Source organism: Scylla paramamosain, chromosome 33, assembly GCF_035594125.1.
Source record: "Scylla paramamosain isolate STU-SP2022 chromosome 33, ASM3559412v1, whole genome shotgun sequence".
Taxonomy (NCBI): Eukaryota; Metazoa; Arthropoda; class Malacostraca; order Decapoda; family Portunidae; genus Scylla; species Scylla paramamosain.
Genome location: NC_087183.1, coordinates 11743503 through 11767367, shown reverse-complemented (window position 1 = coordinate 11767367; position 23865 = coordinate 11743503). Strand labels below are relative to the sequence as shown.

At 42.0% G+C, this 23865-nt stretch overlaps 1 protein-coding gene across 4 annotated transcripts in view; it reads right to left on the bottom strand.

Moving 5' to 3' along the window:
- Window positions 1-23865, bottom strand: part of LOC135089705 (uncharacterized) — a 256573-nt gene that overhangs the window by 136874 nt on the left and 95834 nt on the right. For all 4 annotated transcript variants that reach the window (XM_063985637.1, XM_063985639.1, XM_063985636.1 and 1 more), the window contains exon 3: window positions 21741-21793. Coding sequence is in view for 2 of the 4 variants with exons in the window: in XM_063985636.1 (XP_063841706.1) it covers window positions 21741-21793 (53 nt within the window). In the remaining 2 variants the exon portion in view is untranslated. The remainder of the gene's footprint in view (window positions 1-21740; window positions 21794-23865) is intronic.

Here is a 23865-nt window from a genome sequence, read left to right as displayed (position 1 = left end):
AACTGCCTCGTACCATCCACCAGCCTGTCTGTCTGAGTCTTCTTGGGAACCTACGCTCCTCACAGTGCATCTCTCCTGTATGTCATCAATGTTAAGGCGATCACCTCACACACACACACACACACACACACACACACACACACACACACACACACACACACACACTTTTATATGTTTATACTGGCACTCAAGTGGACCTTTTATTAACTTTTTTTTTTATTCCCCATCGCCAATGATCCTCTTACATAAAAAAAAGTTCCTGCCATCCTATACTGAGTTTGTCACTCGCTGTGAACAGACTCATAAAGCCCATTATTACTGATTTCATAAGCAATATTTGATAACCAAAGTCAGTTTGATGAATGCATTGCAACATTTTATACAAGGAAAAAATCAGCATTTCCTGAAGCACTAAACATAAAATATTTTTCCTCTCTATTTATAATTTCTTGTTTAAAAAAATTTGTTTGTACGCTGAGTGATGACAGATAAGGCTCAGCACTTTTTAAAATATTCAGCAACAGGTAATGTCACTTTAAAAAAAAAATCATATAAGTTTGCATATCCAGTGAAGTACGCCAAGTACTGTCATATTAAAAGGTTACCATGACATTCACATTCAATATCAAATCATTCTGGGACACTCACACAATATCAAAGCGCAAATTAATTTTTTCACCGATATCTACAAGTACGTAAAATTTAAAATCCGATCAGTGGTATGAATTCGCTCAGCTCGGCAAGTGCCCATTTTCATAACCTGGCGAAAGAACGAGTTTCAATCAAAGACCAATTTTCTTACCCTGGGACCGGGACCGGGACCACCAGCGCCCCTGTAACGCTAAAGTATCAAATATCCGGCCGTCAGGTGGCGCTTCTCGCAGTACGGCGCACTAGAGCACCCTCCAGGTAAAACTTGTGAAAATAATAGAAAAAAAAAAGGGCACGATAAAAGATACAAAACAGGTAGCTGAGCCTTTAATGTGAGGTCCGTTGGCTATTACCTGTCAGTCCAATAAAATTCCCGTCCCCGTAACAACAATATGAGGGGAAAGTTTAGAGTGCACTCTGAACCTCGCTGCGCCTCTACTTTTCTTAACTTCCCGTACTTAAATTCAATGAAATTTGATCTACCATATTGTAAAAAGCCCCCAGTAGCCAATAGTGACGACCCAACACACACACACACACACACACACACACACACACACACAGAAAGAGGCTAACGCTGCATCGTACCGTCCGTGTCTTATGTTTGAACTTGGACAATTCTAAGTGTTGTTTAATGTTGTTTACAGCCTGACGTACGCTCGAGGGGGCATACTTTTCCCTACCCAAGTGCTTCCAGGGCGGTACTCTTCCCTTCCTTCACTGGGGCGGGAAAAATGGAGTGGCGGCGTGAGTTGTGTGGCGCGAGAGTTAAGGACGGAAAGGAGAGAGAGTGAATGAGGAAAGAAGAGAGTAGAATAGGGAGAGAGGAACGAAGGGAAGGAGGGTGAGAAAAGTAGACAGTACCGGAGGGAGAGGAAGACATGGAGGATAGGAAAAATAATGTGAGGGAGGGAGGGAAGGAGGGAGGATAGGAAGAATAATGCGAGGGGAGGAAACGGAGATGGGAGAAAAAAAAATAAAAAGGGAGGGTGAATTGGAGAAACGGCGTAGAAGTAAAGTTACGAGAGGTGAAGAGACAATAAACTGCTGCTCCTTTCTTAGTAAAAACACGTGGAAATATATGACACAAAACACTCCTGAGTCGTGAAATTGAATATGCACAACCAGGAGATTCACGACACAACACACACACGAATACACTTACACAAGATACATATATTACTCACATTTCGAGAAACAAACAGAAATACAGACATGGAGCTGAGTGTAACAAATGCATAAGATGTGCCCAAATGTTCCTTCTCGCGGAATTATAACATGCAAGGCGACCAGATTACTTCAACAGAAAACGCAAATTCTGCAAAGTCCCAGGCGCATTGAGACCAGACTGTAATCCTTTGCCTCGAGACACCGCGGACTCTTGACTCCTGAAGCCCACGCAACACAAGGGCAAGGCAACGCAGACATTACTAATATTATGAAGCAAAATGTAATGGGACTCATGAATACACGCTGATTATTAAATTTCCCGTGTGTTCCGTGATGTATTAGGTAGGCTTAACACACACACACACACACACACACACACACACACACACACACACACACACAGGGGAGGAGCAGGTGGTATGGACAAAATATCAGTACTTTATCACTTACACCAAAACATAAATATACAGAAGCGTTTACGTATAACCACATCTACTTCGCTTGTCTCTTCCTCTTCTTCCCCCCCCTCCTCCTCCTCCTCCTCCTCCTCCTCCTCCTCCTCGTCGTCGACAACCTAAAGTTCCTACCCAGCCCACCACTCCCCCATCATCCTTTTCAGTATCTACCTTAGCCTCCATATTTACTCCGTACTTCGTTTTCTTCTTAATTCTTTCTTCCTCTTTTCAGTGAGCAAAGCGTTTCTGACAAACTTCTGACAGAATCACAAAGGAAATTTAAACATAACAATAATTTTTAAAGCTGTGATCTTTTTTTTTTTGTACTCTAGGCACTGTAAAAATGTTATATGGACATGAAAAAGTGAGAAAATAAGCTTAATTTCGTGTTTCTTCAACCTACAGAATTATTTAAGAGACCATAATACAGGAGCACATATCTAAAAAGGTTTATGTTATTATAGGAAGAAGGGTTTAGCACTGAAAGGGGCAAATAACATCAATATGCATGTAGTCAGCGTAAAGTACATGGACTGGAATTCAATTACTGTTCCGGACTCAATGTTAAATCCAATATCATAACACTCAATGTACTCACGCGCCTGGAAATAGGTTATCGCTAATAGAGACAGAATTACTATGTGCATGTACACTAATAACTGCTTCGTGCTGGAGCCAGAAGAACACACACACACACACACACACACACACACACACACACACACACACACACACACACGGAGGAAATTAACCGGAGACTTTATATCATATTTATGCCGGAAGAAGACGGGAGGGAGGAGAAGAGGGAGAAAAGAAGGATGGTGTAGGAATAATCACCGGAAGGAGGTGGAGGAGGAGGAGGAGGAGGAGGAGGAGGAGGAGGAGGACAGAAGTTCGGGACGTTATTTCTTTCTATTAATTCTCGATATCAATAGATTTTCCCACACCTGCACCAGAGAGTAAGAATGGCCCACAGGTGTTCCCGCGCTGGTGTGGCTTCTTGTGCCTACTTCAGGAATGGCGGTGATTCCACGGAGGAGAAAATGTACGTTTGGCAGTTTGGTTGTTGTTGCTGGTGTTGTTGTTGTTGTTGCTGTTGTTGTTGTTGCTGTTGTTGTTGTCCTTATCATCATCATCATCATCATCATCATCATCAGCTGTTATTCTTGTCCTTGTTATTCTTATTATTATTTTTTATCAACATCATCATCATCATCATCATCATCATCATCATCATCATCATCAATCTACATATACCGATGGTCATGTGGCGGGAGAAGTAACGCTTTTCCACAACTCTAGTGTGACTGCGTGACGTTTCTTCATTCACATCACCCTATTATTTCCCGAACTCATCAGCTAAATAACTTCACATGGGATAGCAGTGATTAAATATTTAAACTACGGTAGATTTTGAATGAAAACAAATTTTATCTCCATTTATATACATATTAATCTGCTTACTAATCTACCCATTTGTATATCTGTCTATCTACATATCTATCTGCGTACAGATGTGTTTCCTGTTCATTTCTGTTTACCATAATATCCTGCTGTATTACAAACAAATGCAGGGTCAAATGCAAGGTCAAAATACAGACAATCTCACTCCATTGATAAAAGTATTGAAACTAGATAGTCATGATTACTTATGTTTGATATGTAAGCATTTGTGTATTTTTATTTTACTTATTTATGTATCCGCATGCTGCAGGTCACGAGAATACACGTGCATGTACAAGCTGAATCATAATGTGTGTTTAACTATATGTGACTTCCAACAAAACCATTTTTTTTTTCATTATTGTTTGCAGAATTAGTTCATCATCTGTAAAAACCACAATAGCAATACAAACTTTCATATAACCCATCAATATTCATTTTTATTTTATTTTATGTATGCATTTTTTCTCTATAAAATCGAACCATTGGCCGCACTTTATCCGATTAATTCCGTTATTTCATTACATTTGCTACTCCCTCCCTCGCTTTTTTTTTTAAACACGTTCCATTCATGTTTATTTCTGTATATTTTGTGGAAAGGGTGTGTGGGACGGGAGGGAGAAAAGAGAGAGTGGAAAGGATCATGGTATTCAATGGAATCTGAAAATTTAACCTATCCACCTTCATCAGTAAAAAGACATACAAAAAATTACATACACAGGTCTGCTAAAGGTTTCATATCGCTTCATCAAATCTATCCTCTCCCCCTTTTCTGTGCATGTTTGAAGGAAGGAAATTTTCACATCCTTACCATTTCTCGTCTCCATCACATTTCGGCGTAACTCTCCTATCCCACAATAAATCCTTCTTAATTAGATTTTTTTTTTTTTTTTTTTTGTCGGAGGGGAGAGATATGAAGTTATAATTTGGAGGAAATATAGTTATCTTTTACGAAGAGATAACAAGCAATATTCCGCCTGACAGTCTCTCTCTCTCTCTCTCTCTCTCTCTCTCTCTCTCTCTCTCTCTCTCTCTCTCTCTCTCTCTCTCTCTCTCTCTCTCTCTCTCTCTCTCTCTCTCTCTTAATTAACAAGACAGGTAAACACCACTGTTTTACAAAATCGTTTCAACCCTGACTTCCCCCCTCCCCCTCACCCCCCAACCCCACCCAACTAACTGCACCAGGAAGGGCAAGAAGAAAGTCTGTGAGAGAGAGAGAGAGAGAGAGAGAGAGAGAGAGAGAGAGAGAGAGAGAGAGAGAGAGAGAGAGAGAGAGAGAGAGAGAGAGAGAGAGAGAGAGAGAGACCACTGTGCTTCCCAAGAGTACTATGATATAACACAGAAGTAATAGCATGTTAGAAAAAAGAAAAAAAAAAGGAAATAACAAGCTAGAGAGAGGCCGCAAAAGTCCCATAAACAGAGCAAGAAATGTCAGGAGATTTTAATACAAACAGCATTTAATTAAAAGTACTATACTAATTGGGGTAACTTACTTTAAATGAGCATGTGTAAAGTGTGTGAGAAATAAACTTGTGAGGAATTAATTAAGAAGTACTGTGAGTGTATGTGAAGTGAATATGTCTGAGAATATGATGAGTGTGTGAGGAGTGAGAGTCTTCATTTTTTTTTTTTTTTTCAATGTAAGAAAAAACGCTGGATTAAGACAACAAAAAAAGCTACAAAAAAGTGCTACTTCCCAAAGAGTGTAGTCAAAAAAGGTTATCCAGATTGTAAAATAAGACGAAGTAATGAGCAAAGACTAACTACCATTTCATTACTTTTTGCCTGCGTGAAAATATTTGAGTAGTAAGCTAACTACCAATTCCTTACTTACTGCCTGAGTGAAAATATTCAAGCAATTAAAACCTAACTTTACCTTAACTCAACCTAAAATCTAACTTAACACATTAATTCAACCGCTATCACAAGCCTACGCAAATAAAGAAAAAATTCAAAAGCCACATATTGCTCCAGAAGATTTGAATTTACTGCACTCGTTAGTCGAGAACCAGTCCCAAGGTTAAAAACGTCATTATTCACAGAAAACGGACACACATCACTCGTTTTCTCTGGGATTTCAATTTCAAGGGTTACTGCACGATGGCTAAGGTTGTCTTGTGAGTGCATCAGTGGGAACAGAGATGTGCTGACAAACAGTACATGTTGTTGTTGTTGTTGTTGTAGTTGTTGTTGTTGTTGTTGTTGTTGTGGTGGTGGTGGTGGTGGTGGTGGTGGTGGTGGTGGTGGTGGTGGTGGTGGTGGTGGTGGCAGTAGTAGTAGTAGTAGTAGTAGTAGTAGTAGTAGTAGTAGTAGTAGTAGTAGTAGTAGTAGTAGTAGTAAAGAAAAAAAAGGCCAAGCAACAACAACAACAACAACAACAACAACAACAACAACAACAACAACAACAACAACAACAACAGCAGCAGCAGCAACAGGAACAACAGCAACAACAACAACAACAGCAGCAGCAACAACAGGAACAACAACAACCACAACCCCACACACACAGACACACACACACACACACACACAGACACACATACACAAACACACACACACAAACAAACAAACACCAACAATATTCATAACTTAATAAACCAATAAAGCCCAATGCATCACAAAATCCATCTATAACATAAGCACCACAATAATAACCACCACCATCACCACCACACACGCCCTTTGATCTTCCCTCAGCTATGCCTTCTCGGTACGCGGGGGGAGGGGGGGCACCACCACACCCGGCACACTTTACAGGGGACAGCACGAGCAAACAACGAGAAATTTATCGCTGCTACTAAAAATTTTACGCTTCTACAATAAACTATAAAAATGACGACGCGCGGTAAAAGAACATTAAGAACAAAGAACGGAGGAAGAGTAGAGAGAATAAAAGAGAGAAACTAAAGGAACTTCATAAGAGAGTGCGTAGTAGGAAGTAAAGTGGAAGAAAGAGTAGAAGAATGAGGAAGGAGGAAGAAAAGGCGAGAAGAAAGTGGAAGGAAGAGAGGAAGAGAAGGAACAACCAGGGAGAGAAAGGATAAAGGAGATTTTGCAGGGAGGAGAACGTGAGAGGGAATGATTAGCGCAGAGAGAGAGAGAGAGAGAGAGAGAGAGAGAGAGAGAGAGAGAGAGAGAGAGAGAGAGAGAGAGAGAGAGAGAGAGAGAGAGAGAGAGAGAGAGAGAGAGAGAGAGACGTAACAGGAAAAGAGAGAACTGTAATGAAAGTGAGACTGTCTGAGAATGTGTGTGTGTGTGTGTGTGTGTGTGTGTGTGTGTGTGTGTGTGTGTGTGTGTGTGTGTGCGCGCGCCCCTGTACGCGTGCATGCATACAAACTCACCAAGACAAGAATGCAAGTGTACGTACGGGCGTGCCTTTACGTATACATGCAGTGTACGTATGATTACTTCAACTTAGCCAGACACTGGAGCACGTGTTTACGAATACACAAAGGAAGCAAGACGTTCCTCACCGTGAGTAACGACTACAGACTTGACCCTGACTTGCACAATATTCAAGACGAGGGTAACTTTTTTCTTTCTTTTTCTTTTTTTTCCAGCCAGCAACAACCAAGCCGCAGTCCAACACAGAGGCAACGTACCAAGCAGGCATTGATCTGCGTGAGACCTTCATTTCCCAGCAAGCACAGCAAGCAAACAGAAAACAGAAGGAACATGCATGAAGGGTGAGAAAAAGACACTTGCTTTCTCCTGCTCCTCTCGACCTCCCTTTGACCGCAAAATGAGTACATGAGGTAGATTAATGATGTGTAATTTCACTGCTGCGGTGAGGCAATGGGTGTGTGGTGCCGTCAGTGAATGGGACGGGGAATGAACTAGGGAAACAAGGGTAAGGGAAGGGAAAAGCAAGGGAGGAAGTAAGGAATGATAGCATGAGAGGTTAAAGGAGAAGTGTGTGTGTGTGTGTGTGTGTGTGTGTGTGTGTGTGTGTGTGTGTGTGTGTGTGTGTGTGTGTGTGTGTGTGTGTGTGTGTGTGTGTTTCAAAGATTCATATTTCTGACCCGAAGTTTGTCAGGAAATGTCAATTGGATACTTCCGGTGATGGTCATTGCGGCACTGATGGCTTGGGGGGGGAGGAGGAGGAGGGAGGGGAGAAGGAGGAGGAGGAGGATAAACGACAAGAAAAGAACAAGAATAACAACAACAAAGAACGAAAACTATGAAGAGGAAGACGAGGACGACGAAATGCAAGAGGAAAAGGAAAAGGAGGAGGAGGAGGAGGAGGAGGAGGAGGAGGAGGAGGAGGAGGAGGAGGAGGAGGAGGAGGAGGAGGACCAGCGTAATGACAAGAACAAGGACAGGGAGAAATAAAAAGACGACAACAAAGAACGAAAACGAAAACGAGAAGGAGGAAGAGGAGGAGAAGAGGAGAGAAGTGTAGCAAGAGGAGGAAGAAGAGCAGGAGGAGGAGGCGATGCAGAGGCGGGATGGATAAAAAGGTTATTTGCCTGCATCCTTTCTTCCTCCCGTCAGGCCGCTGTCAGCCCGAACACAAAGTCAAGCAGAAAGTCAAGCACAGTCAAGTATTACTCTTTACTCAAGGCTTCAGAGGAGGAGCCTTACAACCTCCTCCTTTCATTAACCATTACTCCCTTTTTGTGTACGTACAGATAACTTTTCACTCACTTTTCCCGGGTACGTTATCTTTCCGTTGACTTGAAAGAGTTGAATTCTCTCGCTCTCTCTCTCTGGCTGTCTCTTTCCCTTTCCCCTTCCCCGTACTTCAGTCTTCCCTCCCTCTCTCCCTCCCTCCCTCCCTCAAGTCACTCAGCTCACCATTCAACACACTCAACATCAAATAACAACGGCTTCAACTCCTGAAGGGAAAAAAGCTACATCAAAGAGGGTGCGTTGACAGACCTTCCTTTTCCCTTTACCTCCGTGTCTCCTCCGCCTCTTTCCCGCAGTTGCCGAAATGACCTCAAAGTACCACTGTGAGCAACCTCGTTTCCCGGTCCCTCTGGTCCCCCTTAGGTCTCATTATACGCGTCTTTTATCCCTCTAGCGCCCCTGGGAGGAGAGGAAGGAGACACAGCTGAGCGGAGTACGGCCCTTCGTCTCCTGTAGTGCCGCAACGAGGTGATTCATAGGAGGATAGCGGGGAGTTTGCCTCGTGGTGATGGGAGAGCGTTGGGGAAAGTTTTGGGAAGTGGCAGGGTGTGGATGTGATATTAAGGTTATTGGGTGGGTGTGGCTGTAGTCTTAGTTTATTGGCAGGGTGTAAGTGTACTGCCTCTGCTGCTGAGTGTGGTGTAGGTGTGGTGTGTGTGAGCAGGGTGTGAGTGTAGTTTACCGGTTACTGGGAGGGTGTAGGTGTAGTCTTCCGGTTACTGACATTACTGGAAGAAAGTCTGTGTAATATTTCAGTTACGGGGATAACTGGGAAAATTTGTGCTTAGTTTCGTTAATTTTACTGGGGTCACTAGGGCAAGTCTGTGCTGTGTTCAGGTTACCGGGTTTTACTGGTAGTGTATTTCGATTTCCAGTCATCGATGGTACGCTCTCCATCCCTCCACGCCAAGAAAACACCCCACACGCGCCACAGACCCAGCCTTGCATCACCGCCAGACAAGAAGCGCCGGGAGCCAGGAACCAGACAAGCCCCTCCCTCCTCCCTCTTCCTTCCCTCCTGCTTCCCACCCACCACGCCACCGACACGCCAGACACGCCCATCAACACGAGGCATTTGCTTAGCCCCTCGTCGGTCGTGTGGGATATTCATCAACTCTGGAAGGAGCTCGAGGGTGGGAAGGGTCGTAGTTGGGATGGGGGGGCGGAGGTGTACAGGGTGAGGGTAAGATAGTATGTGTGGGAGAGGGGCAGCGACACTTGGTGGCCGCCTGGCACCACTTGGAGGCAAGCCAGGCACTATCATGTTTCACTTCCCCTTCCCTCTCCTTCTCTTCCCCTCGCCTTCCCTCACCTCGCACCCTCACGCCCAGGCTATTCTAGTGGTTCTCCCCTCTCCCCACTTCTCTCCTCCTTTCCTCTATCCTGTCACCCCACTTAGCCCTTCTACTCTCTCTTCTCTCCCCACTTCTTCTCCCCATTTAGTCCTTTCTCTGGCTTTTCCCTCGCCCCTACTTCTTCTCATCTCCCCTTCAATATCACCCCAGTTAGCCATCCTTCTGCCCCTCCACTTATCCTACTTCTCGTCTCCACTCACTCCATTTCTTTTCACCCATTCTTTCTTCCGTCTCTCACATCTGCCTATCACACCCTCCCTCTCACGTCCCTGTCCATATCCATATCAATTCCATTTCCATATGCATTTATACTTCCTTTCTCTGTCGCTTCTCAGTATTTCCCTTTACGCAATTCTTTCCACGTCCTCTTCCCTTCTCCCTCTCCCTTTCCCTTCACTTCAACTTTTTTTTTTCCAGTTGCCCTTCACTCATCCCTTTTCCCATATACCCTCCCTCTCCTTTCTTCTCCATCCTCCTTCCTCCTCTTTTCTCTCCCTCCCTCTCCTCCTCTCCCCTTTCACTCCCTAGCTTCGTGTCAGTCCCCTCCACATACGGCGCCACGCCCTGCTTCCTGCGTGTAACATTTCATTGCTATCTTTATATTATTCAACGAGCAGTTTCACGTATTACAAGGGGAGTACAGAAGGAAGCACTTACATTTCAACATATTACATCTTGGAAATATATAAGCCGTAGCAATAAAAAAAATTAATGTGTGCTTTTAAATAAATAAAGAGTTAACATTATTTGGCTTCCAAGATTCAGCTTCAGGGTGAAAAGGGAGGAGAAAAATAAGTAAAGTAAGTAACCTAGAGTGAAAAACAAACAGAGATGTGAATAACAGTAAAAATTTATCTATTATTGACGTGGTGAGAATTAATACGCAAACTTGAAATGTATCTATTGTTTTTTTTTTGTTGTTGTTTATTTTTTATCTTTTTTTATCTTTTTTTTTTTTCATTTCCCCATACCTCTCCCCCTCTCTGTGCATGATTTACACCGCCGCCATATTACTCCCGATCTCTCTCTATATTTTTGGAGACCATCCGCTGACGTGAAATATTGTGGTTATAAACATTGCAATTCTGAAAACACCGCCACCACAACACACTCGCATTCCCCTGCAAGACACGGCCATTATCGCCTCCCTCCTCCTCCTCCTCCTCCTCCTCCCCCTCCTCCCCCTCCTCTTCCTCCTCCTCCTCCTCCTCCGTCTTTTCTTCCACCACCTCTTATTATCCTTTCCTAACCCTCTTCTCCTACTCTTTTATCTCCTGCATTTCTTCGCCCTCTATTTTCTTCATCACCACCACTTACTTCTCCTCCTCCTCCTCCTCTTCCTCCTCCTCCTCCTTCTCATCCTCTAGACAGTAATGCCTACCTAATAATATCAATAATAAGAATATTCCTCACCACTTCACGTGTGCACCCTTCCTCCCACACCACCACTCATCACCACCTCACTTCACCACATTTAACCGCAACACAATTCTGCAGCTCAATACGCAAGCTATTAAATCTGTCAACATTACTTATTACCACTTAAAAGATTCCGAGAGTACTGTGTTTTTAGTGTTCTCCTCCTCCTCCTCCTCCTCCTCTTCCTCCTCCTCCTCCTCCTCCTCCTCCTCCTCCTCCTCCTTCTTTCAACCATTACCATTTGTTCTCTTCCCACCACCATCACCACCTGTCAACACCATTACCAACATCAACATTCATTTTATCGTCACATCGTTGGACTAGTAACCTTTAATGGCTTCCAGTATTACTCTTATTATCATTTATCATCATTATCTCCACCAATTACCAGCTTCTATTATCAACACCAGTCAAGTCAGTAACACCGTTGTCATCACTAACACAAATTATTACGACTCATCACCATCACCATCACTATCACTATAATAACCATCATTAATTAGCATCACCACTACCACCATCGTTTAGCTTCCAAAACCACCTATCCACAGACACAGGCAGACACACACACACAACCCTTGAAACATTCCAAATCCCTTTCTTTTCCTTTCCGTCCTTCCTTCCTTCCTTCCTTCCATGCTCTCCCTCCCTGCTTCCATACCTTCATTACAGCCATCAGCAAAACAATTGAGCATGAGCGTAGCGTTCAGCAAATACCATTCTCCCAATAAGGCCCCTTTGCAAGCTTCCCATCTCCCTCCCTTTACACCCAATTAACCGCCACTGCTAATTTCTCCGCCATTCCAACGCGCCCAACTACTGCTGTTAAATCCAAAAACTATTCTACCCTTCAACATATTAATTGCCCGCCTAACATTCCTGCCGGCCTCTCTAATGTCGTCAAAAAGGAATGCTTCTAATCTATAAAAATATGAGGATAAGTCCGTGGGTCTGCGTGGCTAACATCTCCACTCTCCAACATCCTGATCCCCACCTACCCACATTCAAGCCCCTTTAGCTACACCGCCTCCCGTCCCAGTCCACCCCTATCCTCTTCCAGCGGTATTTTTAATTACAGGGGGCCAATTGGGAGGGAATCCAGCTGTTCGGGACCCCGGCCAATTTCAGTTAGTGGGTCGGTGATGCCTGTCACCTCGATGGACCCCAAATTTAAAAAGTTAGTAAAATGCACAGCCACATTTTTCAGCTCCAAAATATTCATAGTGGAATTTAAATGACATGTTCTTTTCCTGGAGATCAAAGACGCACTTATCCCTCCCCCACCCTCTCTCTCTCCCTCTCTCTCTCTCTATCCCTGGTCCTTCCTTCCACCTGTGTACAAGGGAGTGCGCAAATTAGAAACAAACACACCAATGGAAACAGGTGTGTGTGTGTGTGTGTTTGTGTGTGTGTGTGTGTGTGTGTGTGTGTGTGTGTGTGTGTGTGTGTGTGTGTGTGTGTTTGTGTGTGTGTGTGCGTGGGTGCGCAGGTGTGTGTGCCGAGGCGTCTCACCTGAGGAATGAATGACGCTCCGGCACCGATTTTACCATTAGGAACTTTGTGAGAAAAACACTAATTTTTTTGCGTGCGTGTGTGGCTTTCCCTCGGCGCACCCAGCCGCGGTCTACTACTATTCTATTTTGAGAATGGGCAATACTCAGAGTTTTCATACGGTATTTTTTCTCCTGGCGGCGCACACACACAGTTAGTTGGCGGCAATTGACATCACAAGTTAATTTTTGTATGAAACTTAGAAATTAAATAGTTTCCTGGGTTTTAACTCCACGAGGGCTTTTATTTTTTTTCTCCTCCTCGCAGCATAAACAAGTTTCTAATTAAAAATGCTTCCCTCTTGCCATCCATTTAGAGTTCAGAGGCAAGTAATTACATGCCGGTGACATAATTACCAAATTGTTCGAAATAAATATGTTAAAAAAAAAGTGCAAAGAAAAAGAAAGCTGTGAATATTTAGTTGTTCATATAGAAATGTCTTGGTCTTTGTTGCTCTGTATGTTAATGAATGTCCTTTTTAATTTGTTTTTCTTAAGTACGTTTGTTTATTTTGTTTATTTTTTTTCAGTCTGCAATCATAGCTCTTTGTGTTTGAGAAATGCTTACGTGCTCTTTCAAATCTCTCTCTCTCTCTCTCTCTCTCTCTCTCTCTCTCTCTCATCTCTCTCTCTCTCTCTCTTCTCTCTCTCTCTCTCTCTCTCTCTCTCTCGTTCTTGTCCATCAAACACGTGTCTTTTGGCTGTGTGTTTGATGTCTGTCTGTCAACATGTCACCTATCGCTCTCTTAATCAGCATGTGTTTCAGGTACGTGCACGCACATACGCACACACACAGCAGGTTCAACGGCTCCTGACGCTCACACTTTTTTCATCCCCTCTTCGTTGTGAATTTTTGTTATGTATTTAAAGCCGGAAAGCCATGAAAGGGTTAGAGCTCTCTCTCTCTCTCTCTCTCTCTCTCTCTCTCTCCTCTCTCTCTCTCTCTCTCTCTCTCTCTCTCTCTCTCTCTCTCTCTCTCTCTCTCTCTCTCTCTCAATTTCTATCAATCTCTATCTACCTCTATCAATCTATTTATCTATCTATGTGTGTGTGTGTGTGTGTGTGTGTGTGTGTGTGTATGTATGTGTGTGTGTGTGTGTGTGTGTGTAAGTTTAAGTGTGTGTGTGTGTAGGTGTAAGCGTAGGCGTGTGCTGGGGATTTACAGAAGGCCTCGCTGCAGTTATTACGAACCATTAAACACAAACACACAGACACACGCCTCGCAGACACACTACACCATTTAGCGGCCATTCCACCCTGCCCCGCATACCTAGCCAATTATTTTATCACACTCAGAGAACAGGAAATAAAATATAGTCATTTGGGGGAATTAATGACCCGGACCTTTTAGGGGTAAAAATCGAATGCCCCCCTTGGGGGGGTTTGAACACTCCTAAATTGAAATCTCTCTCATATGTAGGTAGAAGAAGTATTGAAGTATTTTTCTGTATTTTTTTTGGATTTCCAAAATGAAAAATATAAGTATGAGATCAATTATCCCAAAACCATGGAAAAAAAGTTTGTCCAAACATTTTTCAAGTTTTACTCAATAATAATTTTTTGCCCCCTAAATTATTTTTCGCTTTCCATCGGGGTAAAATATGAATCCTGGGGTGAAAAGTGACCATCCTATGTGTTTCCTCAATGATTCTACTGTCCCCACAGTTTGGGGGAGGGGGGTCAATGTGGGGCCAATTATGACCAAGTATGGGGTAAATAATGACCAAATTGTCATATTCATTATTTACCCCCCATTCACTTTTTACCTCAACTTTTTTTTTTCCCCACATATGATTTTTTACCCCAATCTTGGACATTTTTTACCCCCCATGATTTTATTCACAACATAATATTATGTATATATACTCGTATATATAAATATATATATTCTGGTATTCTAGTCTCCGGAACAATTGATAAAACCTGATCTAGGAACTATACTGTGTAATATAAATCTACTAAATTCTATTTCCAGAGTAAATAGACGGGTGCATTTAACATAAGGCTATCACAGTATCATCTAACATCTATCAGAATGGTACGGACCTATAAAAAGAAAAAGAAACAATATAATGAAGTTACAATTGCAGTAGCAATTAATGAAGTAATGGCAGGATCATCTATCAAGAGAACTGCTAAGAAATATGGAATGAGTAGTGGAATGTTGTGGAACCGTGTCCAGATGAAAAAATGTAATACTGAGCAACAAGGATAATAGGGTAATTGATATATGTATATGGTTTTCAGTTGTAAATGAACCTAAAATGGATATATACTGTACAAATGTAATATATATACTGTGTAAAATATTATTGGGGTAAGGTGACGAAGACCTTTACAAATGATGATGACGACGATGACATTGAAAAGGTAGAAGTTGACTTCCTTCAGCAAAAGGCATTTGGTAGTAACCCACATGACTGGACGTGGTGCGAAAGACCAGTAAAAGACATTGAAGTATTAGAGTCACAGTACATATTTTATGGACCTGTGCTCCCAGAAATCAAAAAAGGAGTTTTCATTTTCCCTGATGTAGAGGCAAATGACTGTCTTCTTCGTCGTAAAAAGGAAGGGCTCTGTTAATTAATTTTTCTTAACAGAATGGAACTGACCTAGTACAAGGGTCATTATTTACTCCATTAATTTTTTTCCCCACATGATTTTTTTTACCCCAAAATTGTCATTTTTTTTTCACTACAGGCAAATTTGCCAAATTTTTCAAATAACTCAGTTTGTTTAGTGATTATTAGAGAAAATTCATCTCTATGAACTCTATTAGAATCCAAAGGAATTATAATTTAGAGAAGTTTCAGCCCTTTTATTTTTTTGCCCCTCGCAATTAATTTCTTACCCCATTTGGGGGCAACAAATGATTCTGTCTTTTTCAGTTATTAAGAAAAAAAATATAAAGATTAGAACAAAATACGGTACAACATTGAAAGCACAACAGAATTATACATATCTTACGGTATTTGTTTTTTTTTCTAAGGCAAGTATTAAAGGCTACAGGTTGATGTTAATGAAAACTTTCATTTATTCCCCCAAATGACTATATATATATATAATTGTCCTGCATATGGAGTATTATTTTATAAAATGACGAAGATTCTATAGGTCAGTGCCTGAACGGAATACACTAGTGAAAAATTAATCCACGTTATCTCGCTCCAGTAAAGAATTGAGCCTAAAAACGTATGTATCTCACGTTAATCAGACTAGTAACCTCGGATTCTATTACTCCTCTCTATTTTCTTTCTAGGTAAAGTCAATGTACAGTCGTGGCCAGGGGTACAATAACATGCCATATTCGTTTTTTTTCAGTATTTTTTGTGTTTACTCACAATCTTAAGTCCCATAATGCACTAACACCTGTCGTAAAAATACATTCTTCCCCTGAGCTTTAATTCTTACCACCTACCAATAATTACTCTACAAACCACATTCTTTTCTACAGTCTCACGTCCTGTCACCTCTTAACAATTTCCTTACAAGACATGATAACTGACATTGCTTCCATCAGTCTCAATTACTGGGATCTCTCGTCAATTTCCTCATTACCTTTGACAAATGATATATGCTTTCCCTCACTCTTACATCCTCTCTTTTTCTAAACATCTCTTTGCAAAATATGAAAATTGGAATCTAAGCAAACGAGACCTTGAACACCGGAAATAAAAATAAATGAAGAAAAAAATATATTTCTCTAATCTTGCACATGTACATTAATTTGGACATATATGACGTTACATCACGTTATATTACGCTAAATTAAATCAGGTTATGTCAATGAACAAGGAATGGCACGTCAAACTTAGTTTTCATTCCTCCACTGGACTGATACTTCAATTACTGGATATAATCAGACCAGCAGCCCCTGTGATGCCTGGGGTGCAGCACCACTCACACCACAACACCCCCACACACCCCATACACCTCCATCTATTTAGCCTGGGGAGCAGCATCACTTTTACCCCAACCCCATCACTCATCTCCCAATCCCAAACACTAATCCTTCCGCACCTAATTACCCCTCCATTTTTCCAGCCTGAGCAACATCACTCATCCTCTTACACTCAATACTACCTTCCCGCACATCCCCAACACCTCCATCTGTCCAGTCTGGGGTGCAGCATCTATCAACCACCCCCCCCCCACACTAATTAATATTTCTCTATTCTTGTCTATGTACATTAACTTGGACATACTTAAGGTTATATCACGTTATATTACATATTAAATCAGGTTAAGTCAATGAGCGAAGAATGACACGTCAGGCTTGGTTTTGATTTCTCCATTAGACTGATACTTCATTTCCTAGCAATAATCAGATCACCAGCCCTGTGGAGGTAATGGTGATGGACAGGTGTGGGACAAGTGTCGGATTGACTGACACAGCACAGAAACAAGGCCACGCGGCGTCAGGGACATGTGAACGGAACACAAATGCACCTGTGTGACCCAGGAAAACTCTCTCAATGCATTCACATCAGGTGCACGCGGACCTTTTTTTCTTTTTTTTTTTTTTTTAGCCATTTAACCTTTTTCAACTCGCACAATTTTAACAGAAGTTCTATTCAGGTGTCATCCAGGTATATCGAAAATTCTCGTAACAATTGTTCCTCTTTTAACACAAGGTATATATCGAAAAATCCTCGTTAGTGTATTTTTTTTTTTTTTTTTGAGCTCCCTATTGTAAAGTAAAATAAACCGTACTGACTATTTTTTTTTTATTCAAGAGGAGCGCTGGCATAGGGAAACAAAAAACAAGACCCACTGAAGGTACAGTCAACAAAGCTCATCCCAAATTTGAGAGGTGTCTCGAGATCTCCACTGAGAAGCAGTTCACCTCATGGTGCTGAATTAGGATGGCCATTTCCAAATTTCCAAAATAGAGAAAACTTTTTTTTTTTTTTTTTGACAAGGACATCTGTTTTTTCAAAGTAAGTTCAACACGTAATGTTCTGCTCGTAGCAGCTGAGTAAAACAAACAAATACAATATTCATCATACTTTCGTAAATTAGTGAAGAAGCGAGAGAAATTAATAAGTAATTGTTGTTTCTTTAGTTTTATACAACACATTTTAACCAAAAATAAACTAAAGAAATTCAAGAAAGCTGTCTGCTTGGCCACCTACGTCTGGCCACCCTATGCTGAATATATCGTGAGTATCAAGCAAGAATATACAAAGACCTTTAGAATACATAATGTTAGATCTTATACCGATAAGGCCGAGATTGGGTGCAGCAACAAAAGCAATACACAACACCTCGTCTTCACCACCTACACAATGCAACAAATACCGACCAGTCTAATTTTCCACGTCCTCAGTAACACGCTAAAAATTTACGACCGAACTAGAAGCTAGGGAAACAAAAATTGCGTCGGGAGTAAAGGTGCAGGGTATAATGCTGTCAAGGTGTGAAAAGGAAAGACGAATCATTAGCCAGGTAAGGCGGCATAGAGGAGAGGAACACCTGTGCACCTTCCCTCATTAATTACTTCACCTCCAGCACACCTGTCTACCTGTCTGGTGTTGCCTCCTGTTTACAATAACTGTCTGTGGTCATTGAGGCAGCTTGCTATTGATGGCGCTTCCTCCTCCTCCTCCTCCTCCTCCTCCTCCTTTTCTTCTTTCTCCTTTTCATCCTCGATTTTTCTCGTCATACTTCTCGTTTTCTCTATTTTTTTCTCTTCCTTCGTCTCATCATCATCATTTTTCCCCCTTGTTCCTCTTTTGTTTATTCATGCACTCCTCCTCCTTCCTCTTCCTTCTCTTCTTTCTCCCCTTCCTTCTCCCTTGATGTATGCTTCCTCCTCCTCCTCCTCTCCTTTCCTGTACTCTCCTCTCCTCTCTCCTCCTCTCTTCTTTGTCCTTATTCTCCATTTTTTTCTACTTATCCCCCAGCTCCTATTCTATTTTATTCTTCTCCCCCTGCTCCTCCATCCCCTTTCTCTTGCTCCTCCCCTCCTTCTCCCTTATTCTCCTCCTTATTTTTCAACTTTTTTTCTACTTATCCCTCCCCTCCTACACCTCTTCTTTCTGTATTCATTCTTCATATCCTCCTCCTTTTCTCTCCATTTTCTCTCTTCTCCCTTTGTTTATGTCTCCACCTCCTCCTCCCTATTCTTCCTCTTATCTATATTTATTCTTCATTTTTTTTTTACTTATTTCCTAATCTCTTTCACCTCCTGCTTTCCTTTATCCACTGTTTTCTTCCCCTTCATTCTCCCTTAGTTTATTTCTCTTTACTTCCTCTCCCTTCTTCTTCCTTTTTATTTCTTCTTATTCCCTATTTTTTTTTACTTATCCTACTCCTCGTCCTCCACTTTCCCCTTCCTCTCCTATCTCTTCTTTCTTCCCCCTCCTTTCTTTTGTTCATTCTCTTCCTTTTTCCTTAATTTATGGCTCTTTACCTCCTCCTTCCTCATATTCCTCTTCTTTATCCTGATTTTTCATTTTTTTTCTACTTATTCACCTCCTCTTACTCCTCCTCCTCCTCCTCCTCCTCCTCCTCTCTCTGCCGCCTCCCTCAGTCTATTTCCTTACTCGTTCCCCTCGTCGCTCTAACTCTTGACTCGTCGCCTCTAAGTCTGCTCTTAGGTCCTCAGTAATGTTCCTGCTGCATCTCAAACTAGTCCCGAGTGTCTCCTTCTGCCATTACTCGCGCCTGTCCTTCTCTCTCTTTCTCCCCCACTCTCTCTCTCACTCTCTCTCTCTCTCTCATCTTATCCTCACCTATCACTTGTTTCTCGTGAGGTTGTAGGAGTTTTAATTCTCGTTATGTCATTTTTCTCATTGGTTTATTTTTTTTTTCTTGTGTTTGTTCTGTTCTGTGTGTGTGTGTATGTGTGTGTGTGTGTGTGTGTGTATGTGTGTGTGTTTCCCCCTTCTCTCGTATTTGCTGTTCTCATCCTCTTCATCTTGTCACTTGTCTCCTCTCGTAATGACTCTTCTTGTTCTATCCCTCCTCCTCCTCCTCCTCCTCCTCCTCTTCCTCCTCCTCCTCCTCCTCCTCCGTCTTCGTCTTGTACAGTCAGTCGTCTCTCTTTCCCTTCCCAGACACTCATCCACTTCAACCAGTCATTTCCCTCCTTCCCTTGATGGCGTCTTCCTCCTCCTCCTCCTCCTCCTCCTCCTTTTAGTCAGTCTTTCATCGTCTTCGTCACTCTTTCGCTTTGTGTATTCCTTTCATCTCTCTCTAATAGTTATTCCTTATACTCACTTTCCCTTGTGTTTCTATTTACCTATCTACCTACACACACACTCACATTAATACACACATCTACCTATCCTCTCACTTCATCTGTCATCAAATCCTCTCCTCCCCTCCCCCTCACTCACTCCCCGTCAATATTCACTCCCGCTAACTCCCCTCCATCTCCTCTCCGGTGATAGACAACAAAGGTTCCCACGGGAGCTCTACCTGTCAGCTTATAGTGGGAAGGAATTTAAATATCCTTCTCTCTTTCCACTGGCCGCCGCCCTCCTCCTCCTCCTCCTCCTCCTCCTCCTCCTCCTCCTCCTCCTCTTCCTCCTCCTCCTCCTCCTCCTCCTCCTCCTCTCCTGGCAATACTTCCAGGGAAAATCTCAAGCATGTCCTTCAGAAAGAATCCTATATGAATTTTCCTCTTCCTCTTCCTTTTCCTTCCTCCTTCTTCCTTCCTCTTCATCGTCCTGGTCTTTCTTCTTTTTCTCACTCCTTTTTTTTACGTTTTTTTTCTTTTTTTTTCTCCATCATCCGTTTTTATTATTTTCTCTGCTTCACTATCCTCTTCATTTCCTTGTCCGCCTTCTCTACTTACACCTCCTCCTCCTCCTCCTCCTTCTCCTCCTCCTCCTCTCCTTTCATTTTATCTTCCTTTTCTTCATTCTCTTATTATTTTATCTTTTCCTCCATTTATTCATATCCAATTCTCCTCCTTTTTTTTCCCTCCTAAATTCCATATTCCCTTTATTTCTCCTTTTTACTCACTTCTCATATTCACATTCACCTTTATTCCTCCTTTCCCATTCCCTTTCATCCTCCTCCTCTTCCTACTTTCAGCAATTCTCCCTTTCCCTATTTCTCTTTATTACCTCCACGCTCCTGAGTTTCCTTTTCTTCCCCTGTCTTTCTATTTACCTCGATATCTTTACCTCGATAAGCTCTTGCCTGTCCCCCCAGCGATTGGTCACTGCCAGAGAAGAGGACGGCGAGGCCCTACTCAAATAAAACCACCTCCCTGATAACCTAGAAGCAAAAATACAGGGACCTAATTTGGCCTGAGTCGCAATCACTATAGACCCCCGATTTTCAGCTCCGCCACGAGGTAATTACTGAGAGAGATAATACTATTCTTTCGCGCCTCAAATAAGCAAGACTCACAAAGCCAACCAAACTACGTGGAGCGCAAAGTTTGTCTTCCATTACAAGTTTTACTGAACACAAACAACTCTGCCTGGGTGTGAGAGAGAGAGAGAGAGAGAGAGAGAGAGAGAGAGAGAGAGAGAGAGAGAGAGAGAGAGAGAGAGAGAGAGAGAGAGAGAGAGAGAGAGAGAGAGAGAGAGAGAGAGATGTATTGAGTGTCATAAAGGAAAGCTGTGTGAGTGATGTCTGTCTGTGCATGATAACTCGACTGCAAGATGAAAAATGACTCTACAAATCAGATAACACGAGGAAGGTGACACTGGACGCCAAGCACACACAGCACAGAGGAGTAAAACACACGCACAGTCGCCCGAAGAAACTATATCATATTGTACTCAACCCTGTACCAAAAGAAAGCAAAATCCGGCAAATACCTTTTCATTAGTCATTTCGGATCTCATTACAAAACAGTTAATTTCGAGCATATATTAACATACATTCAAACATAGAGCACGTAATTTAAAGGGTTCTCTCATATCACTACATGGGTAACTGTACATCATAAATAATACAACAGAAAATACAACACAAGATGATGGATTAAATAAGTGCAACCTAAGGGAGGATCACGACCAGTTCCCAGTAAGAAATATGCAGAAAATAAAATATTGTGTCAAAAATATGAGTAAGGGGAAAAATAAATATTGCACACTTACTTATTGCTGTTCCGGGAATGAGGAAGAGTGGAAGCTTCTCGTCCACGTGTTGGCTGGAAATAAATACGGCACGTGTTTACTTAAAATATTATCCATGGACGTGTTAATTATAAATTCCCTCATCTAATTTAATTACATTTGAACAAATAACAGTACGGCGTGTGTGTCTGTGTGTGTGTGTGTGTGTGTATGTGTGTGTGTGTGTGTGTGTGTGTGTGTGTGTGTGTGTGTGTGTGTGTGTGACATGTATGTGCATGTTCAACACCATCGCAGTCAAAGCCGAAGCCATAATCCGACAAATATAAAAGTTTCAGTTACACGTGTTGCCACACACACACACACTGACGCCCAAAAAAGCCAAGCCATCACTATATTATCAAAAACTAAAACGAATCAAACGCAATATGACAAACCAAACGGACACACACACACAAACACACACACACACACACACACACACACACACACACACACACACACACACACACACCGGAACAAAACATGTCACCACCACCACCACCACTATCACTACCACCACCACGTTTGAGTCACAATACGCCACTATCAAAACACACTTCATATTCCATCAACTAACGAAAACACTTCACTCGATTTCAAAACACATCCGCACATTCAACCAAAACAAAGGAGCCGCCATATATAAACACCCACCTCCACACAATCAGAACAAACAGGCGCCATTTTTAAATACCCACCTTTCGCAAACTAAACTTTAATAGACAGCAGACATTTTTAAACCCCCATCTTCGCATGTTGCAGAAATAAAACAATAAGGAATATTTGTACACTGTCTATTCAACACAAACCTTTACAATTCCACTTGACACCTTTATGTAACTGAAAGGAAGGTGTGGGCCTCCTGTGGGTTAAAAAATTATGACTCGTACCCTTTCTTAAAACAACGCGTGAGACAATTATATGTGCTGGAATGTGTGTGTGTGTGTGTGTGTGTGTGGTGTGTGTGTGTGTGTGTGTGTGTGTGTGTGTGTGTGTGTGTGTTACTGGAGTACGTATAGAGATGCAACAGTAGGGCGTGACACAGTTTGGCATAGCGTGGTATACCAAAATACTTATAATTGTCACGTCCATTCCTTCTATCACCCAAACACCGGCAGCAGCCATACTGAGAACCGTTCCGTAAATGAGAAAGGGAAAAGGACACCCCTGTTCCGGCCCATAAAGACGAGAAATACACAAATGAAACTGGCACAATAGCAGAAAATTATGAGAAGTGTATCCCTGGTCGTTTCTAAGGTAATGATGACTTCCGCAAATATCAAATAGGAAAACTAGACAGATATAGCAGGGAAATTTAGTTCAGTTTCCTATCATGTCAGTTTCGCATCGTATCTCAGCACTTGACGCATGAAATTTAGCCTTTTCGCAAACTTATTGGTGTATTTTATTAAGTTTCTCTCTCTCTCTCTCTCTCTCTCTCTCTCTCTCTCTCTCTCTCTCTCTCTCCTCTCTCTCTCTCTCTCTCTCTCTCTCTCTCTCTTCTCATTTACATCTCTCCCTCGTTGAATCTATTTGGCTTCTATTTTCAGACGCGTTTTTTTACTCTAATTTCCACTCACCCCTTCACTCAGCTGCTTTTCTGCCATAACACTATTAGTTTTACTCACATTCACAATATTGAGCACTGTTATGTTTCTATTCGTACACTTATTAATGTGCTACGAACGTCGGAGGTGAGATGTAGCAACAGGAATCATGTGTAACTGAAAGTGGCAATCAAAACAAGTCGAGTCTGCACAACATTTCTATCCCTAATTTAAATAAACGGATGGATAAGACACTCGATACTAACCTTCCCATACCCAGCTGTGAGAGGGCGACTATGATACACGAGCATATATTAGTTTATCTACGTTTAGTTTTACAGGTAAGGCGCCAGGTTACATGGAGAAGGGAATAAAAGCTATGATATTAAGGGAAAAGGGTAAGTAAAGCTTTGTGTTTCAAATAAAAATTTACATCCTAAAATAAACTGAAAAGAAAACGTGGATCTCAAGTTACAGGAAGCAGTTCAGGTTCCGACATTACCTAAAACTCGTCTCTTCAAAGGTATCAAGTTGTAGCAAGATGAAAAATCAACGGTAGA